The sequence below is a fragment of the Cuculus canorus genome, chromosome 4 (genome assembly GCF_017976375.1).
Source record: "Cuculus canorus isolate bCucCan1 chromosome 4, bCucCan1.pri, whole genome shotgun sequence".
In the NCBI taxonomy this organism is placed as follows: domain Eukaryota; kingdom Metazoa; phylum Chordata; class Aves; order Cuculiformes; family Cuculidae; genus Cuculus; species Cuculus canorus.
In genome coordinates this window covers 35,550,320-35,574,606 of record NC_071404.1, presented here as the reverse complement: position 1 = coordinate 35,574,606, position 24,287 = coordinate 35,550,320, and the positions used below count along the sequence as shown (strand labels likewise).

General features: G+C 47.8%; 2 protein-coding genes across 2 annotated transcripts; both read left to right on the top strand.

Annotated features, from left to right (window-relative positions):
- Window positions 1-2,763: 2,763 nt before the first annotated feature.
- Window positions 2,764-7,757, top strand: CDKN2AIP (CDKN2A interacting protein). The gene is made up of 3 exons (XM_054066238.1): window positions 2,764-3,095; window positions 3,195-3,325; window positions 4,049-7,757. The coding sequence occupies exons 1-3, from the start codon at window positions 2,869-2,871 to the stop codon at window positions 5,788-5,790; spliced, it is 2,100 nt and encodes a 699-aa protein (XP_053922213.1). The 5' UTR covers window positions 2,764-2,868; the 3' UTR covers window positions 5,791-7,757.
- A 10,592-nt stretch (window positions 7,758-18,349) lies between these two features.
- ING2 (inhibitor of growth family member 2) lies at window positions 18,350-22,956 on the top strand. The gene is made up of 2 exons (XM_009565701.2): window positions 18,350-18,660; window positions 21,753-22,956. The coding sequence occupies exons 1-2, from the start codon at window positions 18,480-18,482 to the stop codon at window positions 22,421-22,423; spliced, it is 852 nt and encodes a 283-aa protein (XP_009563996.2). The 5' UTR covers window positions 18,350-18,479; the 3' UTR covers window positions 22,424-22,956.
- The last annotated feature ends 1,331 nt before the right edge of the window (window positions 22,957-24,287 follow it).

Here is a 24,287-nt window from a genome sequence, read left to right as displayed (position 1 = left end):
CCACTCACTAACACTCGCTTGTCCTCTATCAATGGATTATTCTTGCCAATGTACAAGATTGAAATTGTGTGGGCTAACCAAGAAAGTGAAGGAAAAGCACTTCCACTCTAACAATGGATACCGAGCAAAAGTGTGTTGGACTGTCTTTTTCTGGCTTAGTTTCCTTAATCACTTGGGTTTGCACCATAGAGGTAGGAAGTTCAACCATTACACAACAATTTTAATGAAATAAGACATTAAATCACTTAAGAAGAAACATTCCTCCCCCAAATGCTCTCTGTTTTGTAGTTCACTTCATGATGACATACAGGTGTTAAAAATTGAAAACTTAAGCAAGCACTGCCTTCTAATTCAAGGGCAGAAAATCAATACAGGTCTCTCGGGGCAGCCCTTTGGAATTCAAAACTCTCTCCCCTGTTGCACTAATTTAGCAAGCACCATCTTGGCATACTGAAGCCTGGGATATTTTCAGTGTGTTTATTACTTTTTCAAACAGAATTCTCCAACTGGTTTTGAATAAAATGTTGGGATACATTTTTGCAATGTGAAGACAGCCTACACAGCTGAACCCTTTGTAGCCAGCAGGCCTCATACTTAAAAGCCCTCATTTATTAATGTTTCCTCCAAAATGATACAACAACCCATTTTCTTGCCACCACCTTTCCTATCACACACCAAGGGGGCAAAAATATGATTTCATCCCATGAACTCTTACCTCAGCAAAGCTCAAATGAATCCATAAGCAGAAAGACCACAGAACCATCAAATCCTTAAGGTTGGAAAAGATGTCTAAAATAAGTCCAACTGTCAGCCTAACAGCACCATGCCTACTAAACTTTGTTCTAAAATGCCATGTTTAGATCTTTTCTGAGCACCTCCAGGAATGGTGACTTCACCGCTTCCCTGGGCAGTCCGTTACAGTGCTTCACGACTCTTTCAGTAAGGAAATTTTTCCTAATATCCAATCTAAACCTCCCCTGACACAACTTGAGGCCGCGTCCTCTCATCCTGTCACTTGTTACTTAAGAGACCAACACCTACCTCACTACAGCCTCTTTTCATATAGTTGTAGACAGCCATAAGGTCATCAGCCTTCTTTTCTCCAGAGTTAACAGCGTCAGTTCCCTCAGCCTTTCATCACAGGATTTGTTCTCCAGACCCTTCATCAGCTTCATTGCTCTTCTCTGGACATGCTCCGGGACCTCAAGGTCGTTCTTGCAGTGAGGGGCCCAAAACTCAACACAGTATTTGAGGTGCGGCCTCACCAATGCTGAGTGCAGGGGCACGATCACTATACTTCTGTTCACACTTTTACCAGGCAGGATACAAAATCAGAAGCTGTGCCAACACCATCTTTTTTTTTTCCTTTAGCACCTCAAAAACATGGCAGAAGGATGGAGAACCAGGCAGCATGCCACAGGCTCAAGGGCTGAGGATAGTGGGAGAGCAGCTCTCCAAGGAGCTTTTACTCCTCTATAAGTCGGGATGCAACAATGCCCAGGGTGCCAACCATATCCTGGGCTGTATGAAAAGAAGCGTGGGCAGCAGGTTCATAGACATAATTCTCCCCTTCTACTCTGCTCTCATGATTATCCTCCTGGAGTATTGTGTCCAGTTCTGCAATCCTCAGCATAAGAAGGATATGGAGCTGTTGGAACGGGTCCAGGGGAGGGCTACAAAGATGAACAGAGGGCTGGAGCACCTCCCATACAAGGACAGGCTGAGAGAATTGGGGTTGTTCAGTCTGGAGAAGATTCCTAGGAGACCTCACAGCAACCTTCCAGTACCTGAAGGGGGCTACAGGAAAGCTGGGGAAGGGGCTGTTTACAAGGGCATGGAGTAATAGTACAAAGAGGAATGGATATAAACTGCAGAGGAGCAGATTTAGACTAGACGTAAGGAGAAGTTTCTTCACCATGAGGGTGGTGAGGCACCGGCACAGGCTGCCCCGGGAAGGTGTGTCTGCCCCATCCCTGGAGGTGTTCAAGGCCAGGTTGGATGGGGCCTTGGGCAGCCTGGTCTGGTGGGAGATGTCCCTGCCCATAGCAGGTGGAGTGGAACTGGATGATCTTTAAGGTCCCTTCCAACTCAAACCGCTCTATGATTAGCACACAGCTCCCGCACAGCCCCAGGGCTCACCCATAGCTCCAGTACGGAGGAGCGGAGCCGGTTAAATAACCCCGCCCCGCGGCGCTCGCGGCACCGTGACGTCACCGAGAAGCCCCACCCCGCTTCTCTCCGCCCTCGTCCTGAGGCCCCGCCCCCTCACTCCCGCCCTGAAGCCCCGCCCCCCTCACTCCCGCCCTGAAGCCCCGCCCCCTCGCTCCAGCTCGCGCCCTCAGGCCCCCTCGTCCTTAGGCCCCGCCCCTCTCCACGACACCGCCCTCTGACCCCGCCCTTCGTCCTCGCTTTCTCCATCAGGCCCCCTCGCTCCCGCCCTCTCCCTGAGGCCCCGCCTACCGCCTCTCCCTCGCTCCCGCCCTCGCCCTCCGGCCCCCCTCGCCCCGCCCTCTCCCTCTCCTGAGGCCCCGCCTCCTCCCCGCGTCTCCCTTCACCGTCGCCCTTAGGCCCTGCCCCTCCCTCGCTCCCGCCCTCTCTCTGAGGCCGCGCCCCCCTCAGACCACGCCCATCATGTCCTCCCTCTCCATGAGGCCCCGCCCCCTCGCTCCCGCCCTGAGTCCCCGCCTCTCCCTCTCTCCCGCCCTCTCCCTTACGCCCCGCCCCCCGGGGTGGTGCGCGCCGGCAGTGAGGTCACCCGGCGCGGCCGGAAGTGGCGGCGCCCGTTGCCGTTTCCGTTGCCGGAGGCAGCCGGAAGGTGGAGGCAGAGGCGGAGGAGGGGGTGTCGTGGGGCGGCCCCGCGCGGCGGCTATGGCGTCGGGCAAGGCGTCGTCCGAGCCCTTGGGGCGCACGTCGGAAGAGGTGGCCTGGGCGGAGGCGCTGCGCGGGGCCTGCGAGCCCGAGCACCAGTGGCGGCACCGCCGCGAGTTCCTGCTGCGCAACGCCGGCGGGGAGCTGCCGGCGGCGGGCACCGAGCAGCAGCAGCGCCTCGTGTCCCTCTCCATGGTCTGGGCCAACCACGTCTTCCTGGGCTGCCGGTGAGTGTGGGACGGGCGCTCACCGGCAGCGTGTGAGGCTCCGTGGGGGCGGCCGGCTGAGGGCGGCCTTCTCGTCCTGTCCCCTTGTCGCCCCTGCAGGTACCCGGCGCGGGTGATGGGGAAGGCGCTGGCAATGGCCGAAGGCATCCAAGTGACTGGCGCACCCGTCCACACCACCAGAGACGAACTGGTTGCCAAGGTGAAGAAAAGAGGCATATCAAGTAGCAATGGTTAGCAGATCATAGCTGTGACAATACATAGGAGTCTAGAAAATGCTTGTTTATTTGAATGTTCTCGCTTTACCTCGCGCTCAAAACTAGTCGGGATAACTTACATTTAAAATTCCTTGTTATGCATTTCCCCTCTCCCTGCTCTTTTCTCCTCGTGTAATACATGTGAAATAGATGTAACACGTAAATATTCCATCGGTGATGTGGAGCTCTTGTTTTGGATTTCTGCAACCAGTGTGCTTCTAGTTGATTTTTCTTTTTCTATGACATGTAGACTGTAGAACTTCAGCTTAAATGTATTCTTCTTACTTTGCTTTTAACACTAATCAGATGTTGTTGCTTTGTGAGAAACTTACTTTCTTAAAATGGTATTTTAAAGACATCTTTATGATACTAGTAAGGCACTTTTTTTAGGTGGGAGAGTCTGTTTAACATACTTTGGTCATTTTTGGTTTGGACGTCAAGAATATAAATACATACTTGCCTACAGGCCGCAAACCAAAACCTGAAATTTTGCACCTGAGTATTTTTAGATTTTTGTCAAACAGTACTAAAATATTCTGAAATAGTAGGGTAATACTTAGAAGGTGTGTTCCTAACATACGACTTCTAAGCTTACAGAGATTATTGCTAGAAGTTTTTTGAAAACAGATAAATTGTTACTAGATGAATGTTTGCCAGTGCAGAAATTAAAAAGGGTAATGTATTTTCCTTGTTTTGCAGAAGGGGTAGAGGAGCCCTCCAAGAAGCGAGCTGTTGAGAAAAGCAAAGATTGTAATGATACTGGAAAGGATGTGAAAACTACCAAGGCAGAAACTACAAAGGAAAGAGAAAGCATATTGCCAAAAAAGCAGGAAAAAGTTCTTAGCAAAGATCCAGAAAGTTCCCAGTCAACGTGCAGTCCAAACCAAGGAACGGTCACAGAATCAGACATGGAAACAGAAGGAAAACCTTCAAATGCTGAAAATACTACTGAGCAGAATCTGTCTTCATCTGAAAAAGAGTCGGGAGAGAAGCCTTGCTCAAATCCACCTAAGGAAAGCAAGCGTGAAGATGTGCCGTCACCTGAAAAGAAAACTACAGTAAGCACAGTGCCACTGGCTGCCAAGAGCATCCCACAGGCAGAAGTAGTGGCAGCACCGGTGCCACCGGCTGCCAAGAGTTCCCCACAGGCAGAGGCAGTGGCAGGAACGGTGCCACTGGCTGCCAAGAGCAGCCCGCAGGCGGACACGGTGGCAGCAGCAGTGCCACCAGCTGCCAAGAGCAGCCCGCAGGCAGAAACAGTTGCAGCAGCAGTGCCACCAGCTGCTAAGAGCACAACAGTGGCAGCGGCAGCAGTCCCACCAACCAGCAAGAACACCCCGCAGGCAGCAGTGGTGGCAGCGGCGGTGCCACTGACTGCCAAGAGCACCCCACAGGCAGTGGCAGTGACACCGACCACCAAGAGCACCCCACAGGCAGCAACGGTGCCACCAGCTGCCAAGAGCACACCACAAACAAGTGCTGCATTGCTGTCTTCCAAAAACCAAGTGAGTGCTCCAGCATCAGTGTCCAAGAGCGGTGCTCAGGCAGGCACCTCGCTGCTGCTAGCCCCCAAAACTGGCACTCAGGTGGGCGCCTCGTTGCTGCTGGCCCCCAAAAGCAGCGCTCAGGCAGGTGCTTCACTGCTGCTGGCTTCCAAGGGCCCTGCTAAGGTGGGCTCCCCGCTCCTGGCATCGAAGAGCAGCGCTGAGGTGGCTGCCTCGTTGCTAGCTGCTCGGAGTGGTGCTCAGCAGGGATCCTCACTGCTGACATCCAAGAGCAGTGCTCAGGTGGCTGCTTCGCTGCTGGCCGCTCGGAGCGGTGCTCAGCAAGGGCCCTCATCGCTGGCTTCCCGAGGTGGAGCTCAGGCAGGTGCTTCCCTGTTGGCCTCAAAAGGTGGCACACAGGCAGGTTCACCACAGCTTGCTTCCAAGAGTGGCTCTCAGGCAGGTGAAAGCCCTGCTAAGGCTTTGTGCAAACCGTTAACCAGTGAAGATGCAAAGGAAAGACAACCTTTTTTCAACAGACTGTACAAAGCTGTAGCCTGGAAGCTGGTTGCTGTTGGAGGCTTCAGTCCTAACGTAAATCATGTGGAACTTCTAAACTCGTCTATTCAGTCTGTAAAAGCTACGCTAGATGTTGCTTTTGTTCCCCTGAAGGAACTTGCAGACTTGCCTCAAAATAAGAGCTCTCTAGAAAATATAGTTTGTGAACTGAGGTGCAAGTCTGTCTACTTGGGTACTGGCTGTGGTAAAAGTATGGAAAATGCCAAAGCGGTTGCTTCAAGAGAAGCTTTGAAATTGTTCCTCAAGAAGAAAGTCATTGTGAAGATCTGTAAAAGAAAATACAAAGGTCGCGAAATTGAAGATTTGGTACTTCTGGATGAAGAATCAAAACCTTCGAATTTACCTCCAGCTTTAAGAAATCCTCGAGAGATCTTGTAGGGGAGAATCACTGTTTGTACCATGTATAGTATTTCAACCCAAGGACTGAAGGTTAATTTTGTACTTTAAAAATGTAGGCTTCCAGATATTTTGTATTTCTTTCTCAGTTTTGCAAGATAATGATAGTCCTTTCACTTGGTAGCAATTGTATAAAACTTGTTAGAGATGACAAGTGCGCATTTAAAAGTATGCCTTAATATATAGCACACTAGTGTGCTGTTTTATTTGCAAAATAGTCTACCTAATTCTTCTATTTTTAATTAAATGATTACAATTTGCTGTTTAAAATCTGGCAGTTTTGTATTCTTACGATTTGATGACGGCAGAGTGCTCAATTGTCTACCATGTATTTTTTAGCCATGTAGGAGTATGTGCTTAGGGACCACAGTACTTGAATGATTGAAAGTTGTTTAAAAATTTCAGTCACAAAAGTTGAATTGTTTGTTTCAAGTGTGTTGCTCGTAGTGTTCACCGTTGCTCATTCTAGGAGAGAAAATAGTTGGTTGACTACTTTTTAATGGGATGTCATAGCATTTGTGGTGTAAATGAAACCTCATTTAAGATTATACTGGCAGGTTATTGGTTTGTAGTCGATTCACAGCTACTTCAGCCACCAGAACGCTGTAACCAGATTTCATTTATGTTGTGAAATATCATTTACAGTTGTTTCAAATAAACACTGATTTGTATACTGAGCATATTTTGACTGCTAATAAAACCTCTGGGGTATGCTTCTATAGTACTTCGGGTTTGACTATTAAATATTCCAGCCACTGCAATAACTTTGCAACACCTTAAGAAAAGCTTTACTTTGAGTGGCTAAGGTGTAATCCCATAAGGAGTTGTTTTCTTTGGATGTGTAGAAGTAAAACTGATACAGCAAACCTATGGAGTATCTCTTTCTACTTTTGTAACACCCATATAAGCGAAAAGGAAGATGCCGCTGTCTGCTAGAGACAGTGAGTGTGTTATAAAGGCTTCACACTACTCAAGCCCTTCCTTTGCTATGTTTTTATGCCATGTACAGAATGGTTTGACTCAAAGAAAGTGGGAGATTACCTTTTTATTTTCAATGTTACTGAAATACTTGAGCAAACTGCATGTTTTGATATATTGCATAATGACATGTAATTGTAAAACCATAATGTCTTCAGTGCTATTTTGAATTAATCTTGTCTGATGACAGTAGTTAGCATTATTTAATTGAGACTTTACACTTGACTGACAGATCTAGTGATCACTGCTTGTGAATAGGAATTCCTGTGATCTCGATAGGATGTACGTCTACTTAAAGACTACTTCTGTGATTCTGGGGACTAAACCACAGTGGTGGTGTTACACTGTACCCTGTGTGATTTTGAACAGCAGTGGCTGTCCAGTCCGTAGCACCTCAAGCCTGTGAGGCGTTTGTGCTTCCCGACAGCCGGATGAGAACTTCTTCCGTCTAACCCCGGTGCTGCTGTGGCCTTGGTTGCCCTTTGCTCTAGTTGGGTTTCTCAGGAGCTCCCCCTCGGGTGTTTCTGGAGCACCACGCGATGTTCTGAATGCAACGTGTCGTGTCTTACACAGCATAAGGACTGGTGCGTGCCTCTAGTGCACAGGGAGTTACGTGCTGTATTTAGGAGCTGTGGTGTTTGAATCCTCACCCTGTTCGGGTGAGAACATGGACTGTTTTTGCGGGGCTGGAATTGTGTCGAGTGCCCTCTGAAGTACAGCCTTGCTAGGTGTTAGTTTGGGCATCTCCAGGTCTCTGGCTGGGAATTGCAGCATGTTGCAATGTGGAAGCCTGCGCTTCCCACCTGTAAAGCAAAGCTCACAGTATTTACCGACCTCGGGGCGGGGCTGGGGTCACTGTGTGAAAAGGCTGAGGTCCTGGAGGCCTTTTTAAAGTCCTGACTTAAGGTTACTTTTATAAAAATTTTTGAATGTTATTCCTCTTTGATGTTTGGTTATGATTCATTAAAGGATGAGTCTGTATCTACTCTTAATAGAAACTGAAAGTTCAAGTGTGTTGTTTTTATTTTGCATTCTGCACAGGAAGCAGTTCAATGAGTGGATTCTACTCTATGAGTAAAGAAGTGTAAAGTATTTGAATGAAAATTTAGTAACATTTCGTTAACCCTAACGGAAAAAAGAAAGAATTCTAAGGAACTGGCTGTTCCAGGAAGTGTTTGTGCCGTCCCATCAGCTGTAAAACCTCTGGGTCTCCCGCGTGCTGTCCTGGTCCCAGGCAGCCAGGATGCTGGTCTATTCACCTTTAAACTTTGAAGAAAAACCTCAAGCTGTTCCATTAACATATACCTTTATCTAGTCTATGCTTATACTCAAAAATAGGTGACCTTTGAATCTTCAATTATCATCAAACCTAATATGATTTTCTGACATCTCCTACACAATCTGTTGATTCAGCCTAACTGGGGCTGTAAATGGGACAATTGAACAGTATCCTTGTAGTTGTCATAAAGATGGATTTCCAACACCTGTTATTATATTCTTAGTACAATACTCTATCACAATCAACTATCAATAATATCTAAGTCCTATATGGATATATTTATCATGTTTTCTCATATGCCTTAACATTCTTCAGCCCTGCAGGTGTTCCAGGTTGTCTCGGGGGATGGAGGAAACCAACCGCAAGGAAAACTGATTTTAGAATCGCAAACCAGTTTGCATTGGAAGGGATGTTAAAGATTATCCAGTTCCAACCCCCCTGCCATGGGCAGGGACACCTCCCACCAGACCAGGCTGCTCAAGGCCCCATCCAACCTGGCCCTGAACACCTCCAGGGATGGGGCAGCCCCAGCTTCCCTGGGCAACCTGTGCCAGTGCCTCACCACTCTCATGGTGAAGAAAGTCTTCCTTATGTCTAGCCTAAATCTGCCCCTCTCCAGTTTATATCCATTGCCCCTTGTCCTATCACTACAAGACTTTGTGAACAGTCCCTCCCCAGCTTTCTTGTAGCCCCTTCAGGTACTGGAAGCTTCTATGAGGTCTCCTCAGAGCCTTCCCTTCTCCAGGCTGAACAACCCCAACTCTCTCAGCCTGTCCTTGTATGGGAAGTGCTCCAGCCCTCTGATCATCCTTGTAGCCCTCCTCTGGACCTGTTCCAACAGTTCCATCTCCTTATGTTGAGAATTCCAGAACTGGACACAATGCTCCAGATGAGGTCTCACAGGAGAGGAATAGAGGGGCAGAATCTCCTCCCTCGCCCTGCTGGCCACGCTTCTTTTGATGCAGCCCAGGATACGATTGGCCATCTGGGCCGTGAGCGCACATTGTCAGCTCATGTAGAGCTTCCCATCAAGCAGCACTCTCAGGTCCTTCTCTGTAGGGCTGCTCTCAATCACATCATGCCACATCCTATTTTGAAACCGTGGATTGCCCCGACCCAGGTGTAGGACCTTGCACTTGGCCTCGTTGAACTGCCTGAGGTTTTCACAGCCCCACTTCTGCTGCCTGTCCAGGTCGCTCTGGATGACATTCTGGTGTGACAACCACATCACTCAGCTCGGTGTCTTCTGCAAACTCGCTGAGGGTGCACTCGATCTCGCTGTCTATACCACTGATGGAGACATCAAACAGCACTGTCGGAGCGGACTTTCTGTCGGTGCAGGGAAACCCGAGTGGTTCAAGACGACCCCCGTGTCCAGCGCCAGTCCCCGCGCTTCCCAGGGCGGGCGGTGGCAACTCCTCCTGCCCGCGGCCACACGGCGGCGCTACGATAGCGCCGAGGGGAGAGGGCGTGACTACGCGCTCGATTTGCATATTCAATGTGCGGGGCGGGGGCTCGGTACCGCGCTCCGGTGGTGCCGATATCGCGGCTATCCGAGTTCGGGCAGGCCTCCGCGGTGGCGGAACGAATCTGCTGCTTCTGCGTCGCCTGCGGAAAGCAGCGAGAGGAGGAACGGTGCGGGAACTCTACTCGCTCTATCCGTGAGGGCTAACCCGTTGCCGCCTTCTATAAAGCTTCTTCATATACCGAAAGCTGGTGGGATGCCCTGAAGACCTGCTCGCTAGGCTACGAACGGAGGACGCGGTTCCTCACGGGCTCCGGCCCGCCTAGGGGAAAGTCCCCGGACCGCAGGCAGAGAGTGTCGGGCGCTGGCCGCGCTCCTGCCCGCCCCGACACCGCGTAGTTGCCGCCGAGACGCCCCTGGGCTGAGCGGGCGGGCGCGGGGCGGGTTCTCGTCACGGACACAGGTACGCAGGTAGTGCGCGTGGCGCACTAACAGCACGGGGCTCACTCTTAGGACATCCGTTTTGGACGGGTGGGAGACCCCGAGCAGCTGCCAACGTCCGCTCTCCCAAGCGTTGTTTTGGAGTTTTGGGAAGCGAGCATCCTCCGTGAGGACAGCTCTCCATCCACCGTGTGCAGCCAGGCAGGATGCATTTCCTACTTGCACGCATATGAATAAGCGTTCTATTACTTTCCCAGGACTGATTTGAATCATGGACTCATAGAACAGTTTGGGTTGGAAAGGACCTTAAAGCTCATCCACTTCCAACCCCTCTGCCATGGGCAGGGACACCTCCCACCAGACCAGGCTGCCCAAGGCCCCATCCAACCTGGCCTTGAACACCTCCAGGGATGGGGCAGCCACACCTTCCCTGGGCAGCCTGTGCCAGTGCCTCACCACTCCAGGCACGAAGAAATTATTCCTTATGTCTAGCCTAAATCTGCCTCTCTCCAGTTTATACCCATTCCCCCTCATCCTATCACTACAAGCCTTTGTAAACAGTCCCTCCCCAGCTTTCTTGTAGCCCCTTCAGGTACCGGAAGGTCACTATAAGGTCTCCTGACCTTGCCTTTGAGACAGAGACTCCAAGCAGACGCTGGCAGCAGCAGCGCCATCTGTTCAGCACAGATCACACTGCACACAAGGCATTGTCATCTCCACAGAATAAACAGTGTCTGGAAAACACTGACAGAAAACACTCTGTAGAGAGATATTCAGACTAACTTTCAAAGAACACGACTGCTTAGATGAAACTTCAGCTTAAATCAAAATATTCCATTTTTTGTAACAGCAACTTCTTGTATCAAGCAGAGCTGCCTGGGATCTGCTGGCAGGCACCTCTGCGCACACCCATGAGGCTCCAGGTCCTCCCCATGAACCAGCGGACTCAGGAAAAGCGCTGGCCTGATGGAGTTCCTGTCCATGCCCAAAAAGGCTTTCCTTCCTTCCCTGCTCCAGGAAGAAGCAAGAAGCCCCTTGGAAGGACCTTGTCTCATTCGTTCACACCACGCAGACAAACATCACAGGCAGGAGAGTCTGATGCGAACCCAAGTGGCAGGGACACAGGACAACCCTGAGTACCAACGAGGTATTCCTGTTCCCTCCTTCCTGGGATCACCTGTGGGAACAGGGAATTTGGTGTCCTGGGGAGCTGCCCTGACCTTTCATCATCCCATCTGCTATGGCCTCATCCTGCTGCTACATCAGACTGCAAAGAGCAAAGACACGAGCAGCTGCTGGAGATAATCCAAGGCTGGATCTTGCCTAAGTTCCCTTCCTGCAGGGATTGGCTGCAGGGCTGTGGGTGCGGGGTGCACCCTGGCACCTCCTCAGAGATGTTTGGCACCTCTGACCAGTGATGGCAGCCCGTTCCAGGCAATTCTCACGCTTATGGTCCCAGATACCATGCAAGATGCTGCAGCAATCGTGCACTAAGTTCTGGCCATGCTGATAAACTGGATTAATTTCATAGGCTGTGGCATTTTTGCCTCCAATGTGCCAAGCAAGCAACACGTCCATGGAATTAAGCCCTTGGCTGCCCTACAGTCATGTCTGGGTATGAAACGTGATAGAAGAGCTCTGGCAGAGATCCCCAGAACAACATCAAATTCAGGCATCTCAGGCCCCAAAAATGTGATTAATGCTCCCCCTCACCCAAGCAGCCCAGAGTCAACACTTCCTCTGGTTCATCCTGTCTCAGTATTTATGAAACACCTGCGAAGCTCCAGCAACATTTTTCTTTCTGGTCAAGTGACAGGCACATGGCTCATAGGTAGACACAGTACAGTTTGCAAACCCTGCTTGTTTCCAACATCTGCTGTTCTTTTCCCAGCAATATTCTCATGGTGACACCTTTCCAGCCACATCAGCCCCCTGTGCAAGGCAAAGGAGAGCAGCGCAGAGTGCGAGGAGCAGCTCAGCGCAGAACTCGCCAGGGCAGCTCTGACTGCTTCACATGAAAGCTTTGGAAGGGTGCACAAAAGGCTGTCTTACCCACTTGAACTACTCAAGTATCTTTCTCTCTTTTCTCCCATAATTCTTCATGTGATCAGCTATACGTGTGTGGAAAAACAGAGATTTCAACTTAAAATGCTATCAAAGAACCCTTCCCAAAAGGAAAAAAACTAAACTAGGGCACAGCTCTATGGAGTTCTCTCTCTGGTTTTGGTTTTTTTTTTTTTTTCAATTGATGAGCTGTAATGAAATCCCAGTGTCCCAGTTTCATCTGCAGAAAAGGATCCATCCAAGGCTCTATGAAGTTAACATTTCATAGCTGTCACCCCTCTGTAGCGCAGGTAGCACCTGTCTGACAGGCTACAGGCTGCAGACAAGCTTGTATAGGCAAGCTGAAGCCTGAACAGTGACTGATGTGGGTTTGTTTTTCTTTTTTGGCCCTGAAGACCACGATTCGGGCTGGCTCCATCTGTGTGCAGACAAAATTCTTTCACTTGTAGTTTATGGCAAATGTAGGTCTTCAAATTTGTTAAGATGAGAAAATACATCAAAAATCAAACTCATCTTGACTATCCATGACAATAAGCTGACATTACATAATCTGGTGGTCCAGAGACAGAGGGGGAAAAAGCACACCTTGAAAGAGTTTTGATGTTACCTCGCTCTTTCACAGGGCAGAGCTATCCCCCAGCTTTCTAAGCTGCAAACTGCAGAGAAAACATCAACAATATTTGCTTTGTGGAATATTTTTAAGCCTTTCTTTCAGCTAAAATGAGCATTCTTTGCAATGTTTTGCATAGTGTATAATACATCACACTCTTTGTCCACTTAACAACCAAAAATTTGCATTTGTGTGTCACCTAGATGGCTCTAGTTGTCACTACCACAGCAAAAGTATTGCTGTTGGCTAGGTTATGCGTTTTTAAGACAATACTATCATTTATGCTTCTTACCCTTGCACCTCCTCCCTACCCCTCGTTTAAAAAATGCTGCCAGAAAGCCTAAGTTTTTAGGCCGGCATTAATTCTACTCCTCTTCCTTGCAGAAATTTAAACCCGTGCATTTCCACCAAGCCCCTGATTAGACAAAGATGGTCACCGCATGTGCCTGAGCTAGAACACTGGCCTGTGCAGGCCTGAGTCCTAGCAGCACTTGCACTGTTGACTGTTCAGAGATACAGCAGGCCTTTTGTAAATGACAGCAGAAAAACAGGTTTTATGTTCATACCTGGTAACAGTTTCAACTACGCTGTAGGCCAGTTTTAAAGCAGCACATGGTAACTTTGGAGCACAACTGCTTATGGCTAAGGCAATAGGAGACTGTGTTCTAGCAGTTACCAGTTAGGTATTTTCTTCCTCCAGTAACATTCCTGAAATTAAAAATGCATTGTTTAGCTCCCACACCTGAGCCCACAGCCCTTTGAAGGCTGAATTGTCACTGATGGTCAAGTAAAAATACTTCTTAGGCTTGAGCAGGCTGTAAAAAAAACTTGTTTTAATGCTACTGTCTGAGATAATTCACCTTGGGGAAAACATACTTCGTTCCTAGTAAGAAAGCCCGTCTAGCCAATGTTTTCCCAATTTTCCAAATCCTCTGGTGTTTCACATTTTAACTGCAGTCTAAGAGACAAACTGTATCCAGTCAGAAGCTGCCCATATTTTGACAATAGCATTCCACCTCAAAGCCTTCCTTAGTTTGGAGCAAATGTCACATTTCTGTTTATTATTTTGTGGAAGAGGCTGGTTGAGAGGCTGAGGATCTGTTCACTGTTTAACAAGTAATTTTTCTCATGGTTACAGCTGAATAAAAAAACAAATCTAAACTCTGTCAGTTTTTTGGGGAAAAAAGTGTTTTTTGGTCATATGTTAGTCGTATAGAATAGTATTCATTTTTGATAACTCAAAGTAAGAGGTGGTGCTGAAAAATTTGCGTAGCAGCAGCACTGCTAAGAAACACATAATGCAAGTGACTTGGGACTACAGAGGTATTTTGAAGATATGAAACTACCCTCTGGTGCTATTTGCAGTGGCTTTTCAGCTTCACTACAGATTAATAATTCGTACCAGGTCTGGAAAAGCAGATCCCAGTAGAAAAAAAAAACAAACCCACACTAAAAGAGAAATCCAATGAGTTTTCTTCCTGTCTGGTGTGGAGTTTTAACAACATGTGCCAAAACTCTCTTCAAATTTTCAAGGGAGGTCTGAAATCCATAAATGGTAAATATAGGTATGTAGTTACCCCATTTCTGCGTACAGAGTGGAATTTATGTCACTGATACCTGTGACTCCAGATCTGGGCTCCCCTTAGAGTCAGTGGAGACGTTTTCAGAGCAAGACCTATTTACTGAAATTCTCTGTCATTCAGCATAATTGGCTGGATCACTCCCACCTTTATTTCCTGAGGTGGAAAGCAAAATCACCATCCACATATGGGAGAACATTATGAACGCCTTAAACCATTAACTACTGAAACTTCCTGCAGGTGCACGGCCTGCCCTCATTTCACAATCTTGATTACAAAGGTGCGATTGTGTATGTTTGTTCCTCACAAGAGCAAGATGAAAGAACGTGTTTTTCACATGACCTGTGCTGAGTAGCAGAATCACAGACACTCGGGACGTGTTAGCATGTAGCTCAGGTAAAGGCAAATGAAAATCCTTCATTGTGGGCAAAAGCAGCTCAGTTCTTTTCCATTGAAGTCACCTGGATTCTTCCATTTACTAGAATGGAAGAGAATCAAGCTTCAGGGCTCAAATAAGACAATAAAGACAGTTGCCACATATTTGCATAAAATTAACTGGTTACCATTCCCCACTTGGCTTCCCTAAACATCACCTGCACACTTGTCCTTGTTGATAATGCTGCTTTTCAATATTTTTCCACAGCCTGAAACTCCTCCTATACTATCAATGGACAGGTGAAAAAAAATCTAACCAACTTGTGCAATATTAGGTGAAACAGGACAAGAATCAGGTTTGATTTGAGGATGTAAAATAAGGATTATGACAGATGCGAGGCAAAACTGCAAATAGGGAAAATAAGATTTGGATTAACTATCTGGAAATACTTTATCGTAGTAAAACCTATAACATAACAATATAATCTTTCCAAGAAGAAGGGGAATACTGATTGGGACTCTGAAAAACTATATTGGGAAATGATGAAGAAATAAAACTGTTGGGATCTGCTCTCCATGAAAAGTGGGGGTAGTTTAGAGACATGTAAATAAATCCAAATAAATCTAATACAGGTCTTTGTGTATTATTTACTCTTGCAAGACCCACTGAGGTGGGTTTTACACAATATACCCTAATAACACATCCTTGATATAACTGTGAATGTCAACCTCAAGTTAAAAAATCCTCCACTTAAGTGTAGAGGGTTGGAAACGTGGTTGTTCTGCCTGTCCATCTCTATAAATAGCAGGGGTTTGCTTTTATCTACAGATCATTCTCAGTCATTGAAAGAAAAGAGAGCTGTGTCATAGATGCTATCAACCTGCAAACTTGAGTCCAATACATCAAAATTCCCTAGTGCTTGCCATTTGGAGGCATGATCAAACCAGAGGACTCTGCCTCCTATTCTTGCTTTCCCCTCTCCTCTGAGGCTTCAAACGCACAGCAAGCTAAGGCTTCTTTTTCTGAGGGAAATCTGGTCTAATGTTACTGCTGCATTCTTAAGACTACTCAAATTTACATCTTAATTTTAGTGTTTGACAGCAGCAGACAACATTTAAATTCAGGAAACATTAGCTAATCTTTGCCGTACCTTAGAAACTGCTTCCCCCATAGTGACAACCACAAGTTTTTAGCACAGAAACCACCTGTAAGTAATGTTGTGAGTTATTCTAAAAAGACTTCCTTGGCTATTTCTTTCCCAATGATGCATATATAGTTTCTTATCAAAAAAAAAGAAGTGATGCCAAAATGTTATTTTTAACTTAACATTTAATTGTAATTAACATTTCATTTTAAATAACATGCTAATTTTTAAGGAACATTTCTGCTTGATTTTTCTGCTCCATAAGGGAAATCTATTTCTCTGCTTTATTTCTTCATGAGATGGCAGAACGACACAACCATTCAAATTCACTATAAGCTGAAACCCAGCCCCTCAGAACAGCCAACACCTTTCTAAACAATATTGCATCACTTACACTAACTCAGGTCCTTTTGCACTCATATACAGGTAATGCTTTTCACCTGTACAGTGCTATCTGATAATATTATATGAAAAAAATCAGTTTATGAGGCTTCAGTTACTCAGAAAGGACAGCAGTGAGCACCATACAATACAGTTTCAGCAGTTTATTGCTGATGGAAGTGAAAGCAACTAGGTTATTTTCACTTTCTAAATCTGTGCAAAAAGACACGTAGCATAAAATGATCTAAGGCTTAACTTCGTTAACCTGAGCTATCACAGTACACAGAAAACAAGCATCTGGTGTTACAGATTTTAAGATGAAGGTGTCCTCTTAAGAACATGAACAGCTGCAGACTGAGCTGCAGACTTGCTGATTTTTTCGGCCAGAGTGACACCAGTGTAATAAAAAAATGTTTTTAAATTACTGCCGAGAACTGTTTTCATTCATTTTTATTGACATTGCTAACTCGGACAAAACCGCCCATCTACAGCTACAACTACTCAACATCTTAGAGGCAGACATATGGAAATTGCCGTCATGTGCAATACCAGCTTAACAGCTGCATGAGTTGAAAGTTAAGAATGTGTTCAAATATGTCGGTGAACTGGGGTCTTAAGAAAATTGCACCTCAAATCCCGTGTTCAGTTCTGGGCCCCTCACCACGAGAAGGATGTTGAGGCTCTGGAGCGTGTCCAGAGAAAAGCATAGAAGCTGGTGAGGGGGCTGGAGAACAAGTCCTACAAGGAGCGGCTGAGAGAGCTGGGGTTGTTTAGCCTGGAGGAGGCTGAGGGGAGACCTCATTGCTCTCTACAACTCTCTGAAAGGAGGTTGTGGAGAGGAGGGAGCTGGGCTCTTCTCCCAAGTGACAGGGGACAGGACAAGGGGCAATGGCCTCAAGCTCCACCAGGGGAGGTTCACGCTGGATATCGGGAAAATATCTTTCACAGAAAGGATCATGGGGCACTGGCAGAGGCTGCCCGGGGAGGGGGTGGAATCACCATCCCTGCAGGTATTTAAGAGACGGGTAGACGAGGTGCTCAGGGACATGGTTTAGTGGCAGATGGGAATGTTTGGACTCGATAATCCCAGCGCTCTTTCCCACCCTGCTGATTCTGTGATTCTCAGACTCTATGACGCGCCGCCCGCCCCTGGGACCCGCGCGCCCCGCCCCAAGACACCCCGCCCGCACAGGGGGCACTGCGTGGGCTGCACAGGAGAGCCGCGCGCCCGCCCCGCCCCCTAGCGAGGCCCCGCCCCGCCGCCGCGCACTTAGCTCCGCCCCCCCGCCTGCACAGAGGGCACTGGGCGGGGGGCGAGAGCGCCGGAAGCGGCAGCCCCGCGCCCGAACCCTGGGGAGGCTCCGCCTCTGGGGAGAGGAAACAAAAAGAGCGGGAGACACCGCCTCCCGCGCTCAGCACCCGCCCTCACGAGGGCTCCCGGCGCTGCGAGGGGAGGGGAGGGGCGGGGGACGCCGCACGACACACACGCGCGCCTGGCCACTGGGCGACACCCCGCCCCTGAGGAGACCCCGCCCCGTCCGCGCGCTCAGCGCCCCCCGCCCTCACAGGGGGCACCGGACGCCGGACCCGCGCGCCCCGCCCCTACGGGGGGAGAGAGACAGACCTCGCCCCGCCCGCGCGCCCCTCCCGCACAGGGATTACCCGGGCCGGGGAGCGCCGCACGCGGTACCCGCGGACCCATCCCGCCCCCTAGGGAGGCCCCGCCCCATCCGCGCGCTCAGCGCCTCCCGCCCGCACACGGGGTGCTGCGGGGGTTCTACACGCGGGACTCGCGCGCCCACCCCGCCCCTGGGGAGGGCCCACCCCCAGGGAGGCCCCGCCCCGCCCGTGCGCCCAGGGGCACGACACGCCGCAGGGGGGACCCGCGCGCCTGGCCGTTGGAGAGAAGCCGCCCTGCCCCGCCTCCGCGCGCTCACCACCGCCCGCCCGCCCGCTCGCTCGCACAGGGAGCACCGGGCGCGGGGAGGGGCGGGCCGCTCGGTCGCAGCGGGGCGGGGCGTAATCCCCCTCACCTCCCCGCGGTCACCGCTCACCCCGCGGTAGGGGCGGGGGGGGCTGCGCCGTTTTAAGGGGAGGCCCCGCCCCTCGCCGCTTGCGCCGGGCCAGTCGCATCGCGCGCTAGTGCAAGGCGGGAGAATGCGAACCCCCGGCTTTGCCTTATAAGGGCAAAGGGGTGGGAGGGGGTCGCGTTTCGCGCATGCGCGCGGCGAGGGGCGGGGTCTCCGTGCGGGCTCGGCTCCGGCGGCGGCGGCGGGAAAGGAGAGGGGCGACCCGGTACCGGGACCAGCCCCGGGCCCGCGTCCCGCTGTGAGGGGACGGAGCGGAGCGGCGGATGTGCTGCTGGCGTGGGGGGATGATGCTGGCGGGGCCTCAGCTGGTGTCGGGGCCCGGCGGGGAGCGGGCCCGCTTGCTCTCGCTTTACGTGCAGGATTACCTGGAGTGCGTGGAGTCGCTGCCGCTCGACATCCAGCGGAACGCCTCGCTCCTCAGGGAGATGGACACGCAGTGCCAAGGTGGGCGGGACGCGGGAACGGGCACCGCACATGCGCCTATGCCGGGGGGGGCCGGGGCCTGTGCAGGGTTGGGGCGGGGGCGAATGCCCCCGCACCGGCCCCTCGCAGGCCCCGGGCTCGAGGATGCTGCGGGGCAGGGGGTGGTGGGGCTCTGGAGCAGTTGCTGTGAACGGATTCCATCAATTATCTTTCTAATCGCCCGGGCGGTATATAAGGACAGCCTTTTGTACGGTTTTTTGTTTGTAAAGTCTAAAAGGCATTAACTTCTGAGCTCTAGGCAAGCGGGGCTTTGCCTGATCTGTGGTGATAGCACTGTGGCTCTGTCTTGGATAAATTCAGCGTTTTATTTGGCTTGTATCACCTATTTCATAGAATCATAGAATAATTTAGGTTGGAAGGGACCTTAAAGATTATCCAGTTCCAAACCCCCTGTCTTGAGGCAGGGACACCTCCCACCAGACTAGGCTGCCCAAGGCCCCATCCAACCTGGCCTTGAACACCTCCAGGGATGGGGCAGCCACAGCTTCCCTGGGCAGCTTGTGCCAGTGCCTCACCATTCCCATCATGAAGAAATTCCTCCTTATGTCTCGTCTACATCTGCCCCTCTCCAGTTTATACCCATTGCCCCTCGTCCTATCACTACAAGCCTTTGTAAACAGTCCCTCCCCAGCCTTCTTCTACGCCCCCTTCAGGTACTGGAAGTTTGCTATAAGATCTCCTCGGAGCCTTCTCCAGGCTTAACAACCCCAAGTCTCTCAGCCTGTCTTCATATGGGAGGTGCTCCAGCCCTCTGATCATCTGGGCCAAAGCAGAGGATTGCCGAAGTCTTCAACTGCTTTGAAAAACAACGATGACAAAACCCTCAAACCCCTAAAAACTCGATAAATGTTTTTTTTTTTTGTCCATTCTGAAGATGTTAAAGCAGTGCTATATTCTTTCAGGCAATTTAAAAGGGTAGTGATAGTTCATGCAGGAAGGACGAGGTACTCCTGCGCTTGGAAAACTGAAATCCTTTTAGCTTAAGTTCCACTGTGCTTAATCAGTTTCTCTGTAATGAACACTTGGCCCTGCCTTGTTTTGTGGTTTCTTTGGTTTGTTTTTTTTTTTTTTCTCTGTGTGTGGGTTGGTTTGTTGTTTTATTTTAACAGGGATTTCCCAGCTATTTAGTTGGGTATGGATGCCTTCCCTAGTCTTAGAGGCCAACAAGAAGTTTGGTGAACTTGCATCTCTGTCAGTCCAAAAGTTCTTTCCTCTCTTTAATGGATGACGATCCATTTAAAGTGTTCAGCATATCTTCACAGGCTGTATCCAGGATATAATCAATGTAGGATGAATGCTCTTCTCTGTCACCATATGAAAAGCAAACAGTTCTTGCTTGTGGATTCTTCTGGGCTGGATGCTTCCAATACGGGGAAAACCACATAATTACACCTACCTTCCTTCCCCGTGTCCCCACCCCCCCTAAAAAAGGTGGAGGATAATGTGTCTGCAGAATATTGTATTCTGGTTATGCCTTTGTAGTTCAACAGCTTTTCAGGAGTGGACAGTAAGATTCCCTCCCCCATCAGGGCAGCAGATGCAGCTGAAGATGCAAGGAAACAAAGTTTGTGTTTTTAATGGTAGTTGGAATGCTAGTATTGAGAGAAAATAGGTTGAGTGAGTTATTAGACAGGCAGAGTAGTGATTTTTATCTTCCCCTGGTGAAAGCCTGGAACAGAACAAAATGCTCTTGGCTCCTTTCGTGAGACAGGTTTCAGAATTTATAGTAAAAAGTGTCCATTCATGCTTAAGCTACTGTTTCAAGATGTCAGCAGGAAACAAATCACTGTGAACAATGTTGAGATCTATGGCTAGCGTATAGTGCAAGCTTGAATTATTTCACAACTGTACAATGCAGATAAATACTTGAAAAATGAAAACCAGTTTGTGAAACACAGGTCTTCAGAAAGAGAGAGATTATCCTCTGTATCTTCTCCCTTTAGAAGTAAATAGTTCAGTATCATTCATAAATTCTCTTGCCTGTTCAAATGGAATCCTTAAGTTGTTTCTGAAGGAACCAGTACCGTATCCAACATGGTGCATCAGGTTCCACTGTCAGTTTTACTGATCTATTTCCTTCCACAACAGCAATTTCTCATCTTTTCCAGCCCAGAAGGTAGATGAGATCTATACATAAGATATTATTTCAACGTCCAGCAGTACAGAACAATAGTGTACGGACTAAGACTGGCTTATAAGGCATTTGTTAATCTTGTATTTGGGTTCATTAAATTTGCTTCCAAGAACTGAATCTTATGAAAGATTCACAGCAACTCATCCAGTTATTTTGCATGACTTGCAAGAAGGAAAAAAAAGCTTAGAAGTCAAACTGTGAGCCACTCATCACTAGTTACTTAAAAATATCCTGTGATGCACTAAACAGTAGGTCCTCTACTGAGTTCAGCCTCAGTTTTAAAATTCGATTTGCTGTAATTTGTCTTGAATGGGAAAAGCATTTTGAGTGGTTTAAGTTGACTTAAGCCCCAACTGAAAGTTTGCTTTGTGTAACTTCAGTTTTCATACTCCTTTTATAACTATGTCAACTTGAAAGTGTAATACTAAACTTTTAGATGAATAACAGGAGGAAGGCAGAGGACCTGGATATTCTAATTCTGGAGTGTTACATGTCATTATATGACTTCTGTGTTTCTTTCTGCAATACAATAAGCTATTGCTTTGGTTTGTAGGCCAGGGCTTTGGAATACTGAGGTAAGGACTCTAAACAGAAATTCCTGCTTTGTCATATGGAGGCAGGACCTGGACTATCTACACTTCAGAAGTTGTGGTCACTTTTCTTGGGATTTCCTTTCTTTCTCCAGTGGCTAAAAAAGCTTTCTTAGAACTCAAGATTTTTCTTTTCTTGCAACAAATTGTGATCTTAAACGCATGTGGTTTGATGACTAAATGCAGCTTGAATAAAATATCTGATCTAGCCCACTAGGGTATACTGTTATTAAAATTTGTAGTATTTCTCATCGCTTAGAAATACATTTCTATATTTTCTTCAGCATGTTCTATCTTGTGTAACTATTCCTATTATCTTTATTTTATAGAAGCATTAAAAGAAATAGATGATGTCTATGAAAAATACAAGTCAGAAAATGATCCCGTTCAGAAGAAACGCTTGCAGCAGCACCTTCAGCGTGCATTAATCAACAGCCAAGAACTAGGAGATGAAAAAATTCAGATAGTTACTCAGATGCTAGAACTGGTAGAGAACAGAGCCCGACAAATGGAAACGCACTCTCAGTGTTTTCAAGATCTGTCTGAGAATGAAAAGCCTCTAGAAAAGGCGAAGATGGAGTCCTGCCAGCCAGAGAGATCTTCACGTAGACCTCGTCGCCAGCGAACCAGTGAGAGCCGTGATCTGTGCCATATAGCAAATGGTATTGATGACTGCGATGATCAGCCCCCTAAGGAAAAAAGATCTAAATCTTCCAAGAAGAAAAAACGCTCCAAAGCCAAACAAGAGAGAGAGGTTTCACCTGTAGAATTTGCAATTGATCCCAATGAACCAACTTACTGCTTATGCAACCAAGTGTCTTATGGTGAAATGATAGGATGTGATAATGAACAGTGTCCTATTGAGTGGTTCCACTTTTCCTGTGTTGGACTCACCTACAAACCAAAGGGGAAATGGTATTGCCCCAAGTGCAGAGGAGACAATGAGAAAACAATGGACAAATGTACTGACAAATCAAAAAAGGATAGAAGATCGAGGTAGTGAAAGCAATTCATGTTTTAAAGAGTTGCTCCTTTTATATTAAAATGTTTAATTTCCAGAGAACGCTGTTTTAGGAAATGCATAAGACTATGCAATAATTTTTAATCTATAATATTAATGGAGTATTAAAAGCTGTTATACCTTCTGTGATCTTTAACTTTCTGCACTGAATAACCAAATAGTTGAAACAGGGTGGCTTCAGACCTTCACAGAAGACATTACAAGCATATGGCGCTTGGTATCAATTTAACCCCATTAGTATTTTGTGAATCTTGAAATAGTGGTGGTGGTAAAGATACTGAAGGACTTTCATGTTACAGGAGGGGCACTGAGAGGCCTCATGTAACTGCTAGCATCTTAACAACTGAATTTGTTCTTTATACCGGGTCTTAAGTTTTCAGTTTTCGTGTTAACATCACACGTTTGGAATTAGTTTTTTTATTTCAGCTGTAACTGTAAAAGTCTTCCGAGCTAAAAGCAGACTTCTTCAGTGACTTTCATATGACCAGTATGTTATTTCACAGAAGAAAATACCACTAAGTTAAGCTTTTTTTTTTTTTGGTGTCAATATTAAACTCTTGTCTTTGTGACTTTACATTTGAGAGTCAATTTTTGGATGTGGTAGAATTATGGTATATAAGAAGTGTTGGGGTTCTAGTGAACACGCTGATGTGGTCCTTGCTATTTAAGATGGCATCTCTAATGCTGAAACTCTTTTCTTGATTGTCTGTGATTTGCCACTGCCTATAAAAGCCTTGAGGTGGCATAAGAATCCCTTGAGAAGGGAATATTGACATTTTGGGGGAACAGAAGTTGCAATTATGATGAGAGAACTTCATCCTAATCCCTCTATAGAGAGCTGAAAAATGACTGGTATTCTTTAGGATGTAAACTTTGCTTTTCCTTAAGTGGCGTTTGGGTACATGTGTGGCTACACCTGAGACTGGGCACAGCACTATAGTTCTTGGACTTGGCAACTATCCAAAAAGCTTGAAGGCAAAAGTTTTCAATAAAAGTTTTGATAGATAATAAATGAAACATAAGCATGACTGGCACAGAGCCAGTAGACAAATCCTGGCAGGTTTGTGGTAGGCTAAGTAACAGTGTTGTCCTGAAGTGTGCTGGTACTAAACAGTACTTGGGTGGTAGTTAAGTGAACTTCCTCACCTCCACTCGTTAGGAGGTGCAAAAATGATGAAAATTACTTTTTGTGCTTCTTTGCACGGGGAGATGCTGATAGAGCAGAAGTGAGTGATGCACCTGGTGTACCAAAGCTTGCACCTAGAGTTCCTGCTCAATAGTGTCCTTCCTTGAGACAGGCCAGCTGGTGGGTTTAGCAAGACAGACAGCAGCTCTACAGAGCTGGGTGCAACGATTGTCTCTAGATGGGCTGCAAGCACTCAGGAGACCCATGGGTCTCTCCTTTTTGCTGCTAAAGTCTCCCTTAACAGCACAAAGGGGAAGAAGCGACACAGTCTTGGTCCAAACCTGACTTAAAAGCAGTTGTGCTGAGTTGAGAGCAGCCCAGAAGGCAGATGAGCAAAAGGAAGCATGATGGATTAATGCCATCAAAACTCCCTCCTGCATCTCCACTAGAGGGCTGTGACAGCTGGGGCTGGAGGGCTGGATGCACTACGCTTGGCATAAAGAAAACCTCAGCACTGTCAGACCAGATAGTATGAATCAATGCAGAAGACTAAATATTATAAGCTACGTAAAATACTGAGCCTGTTTCCACAGTTTTAATGATTCTCTAACAGGATTTAGCATTTGAAAGTAATACTAGTTAACATATGGCAGGGGAGCGTAAAGCCAGTGTTCTAAATTTTTGCTCTAAACTGGAGGTTTATTAAGTGGACTGGCT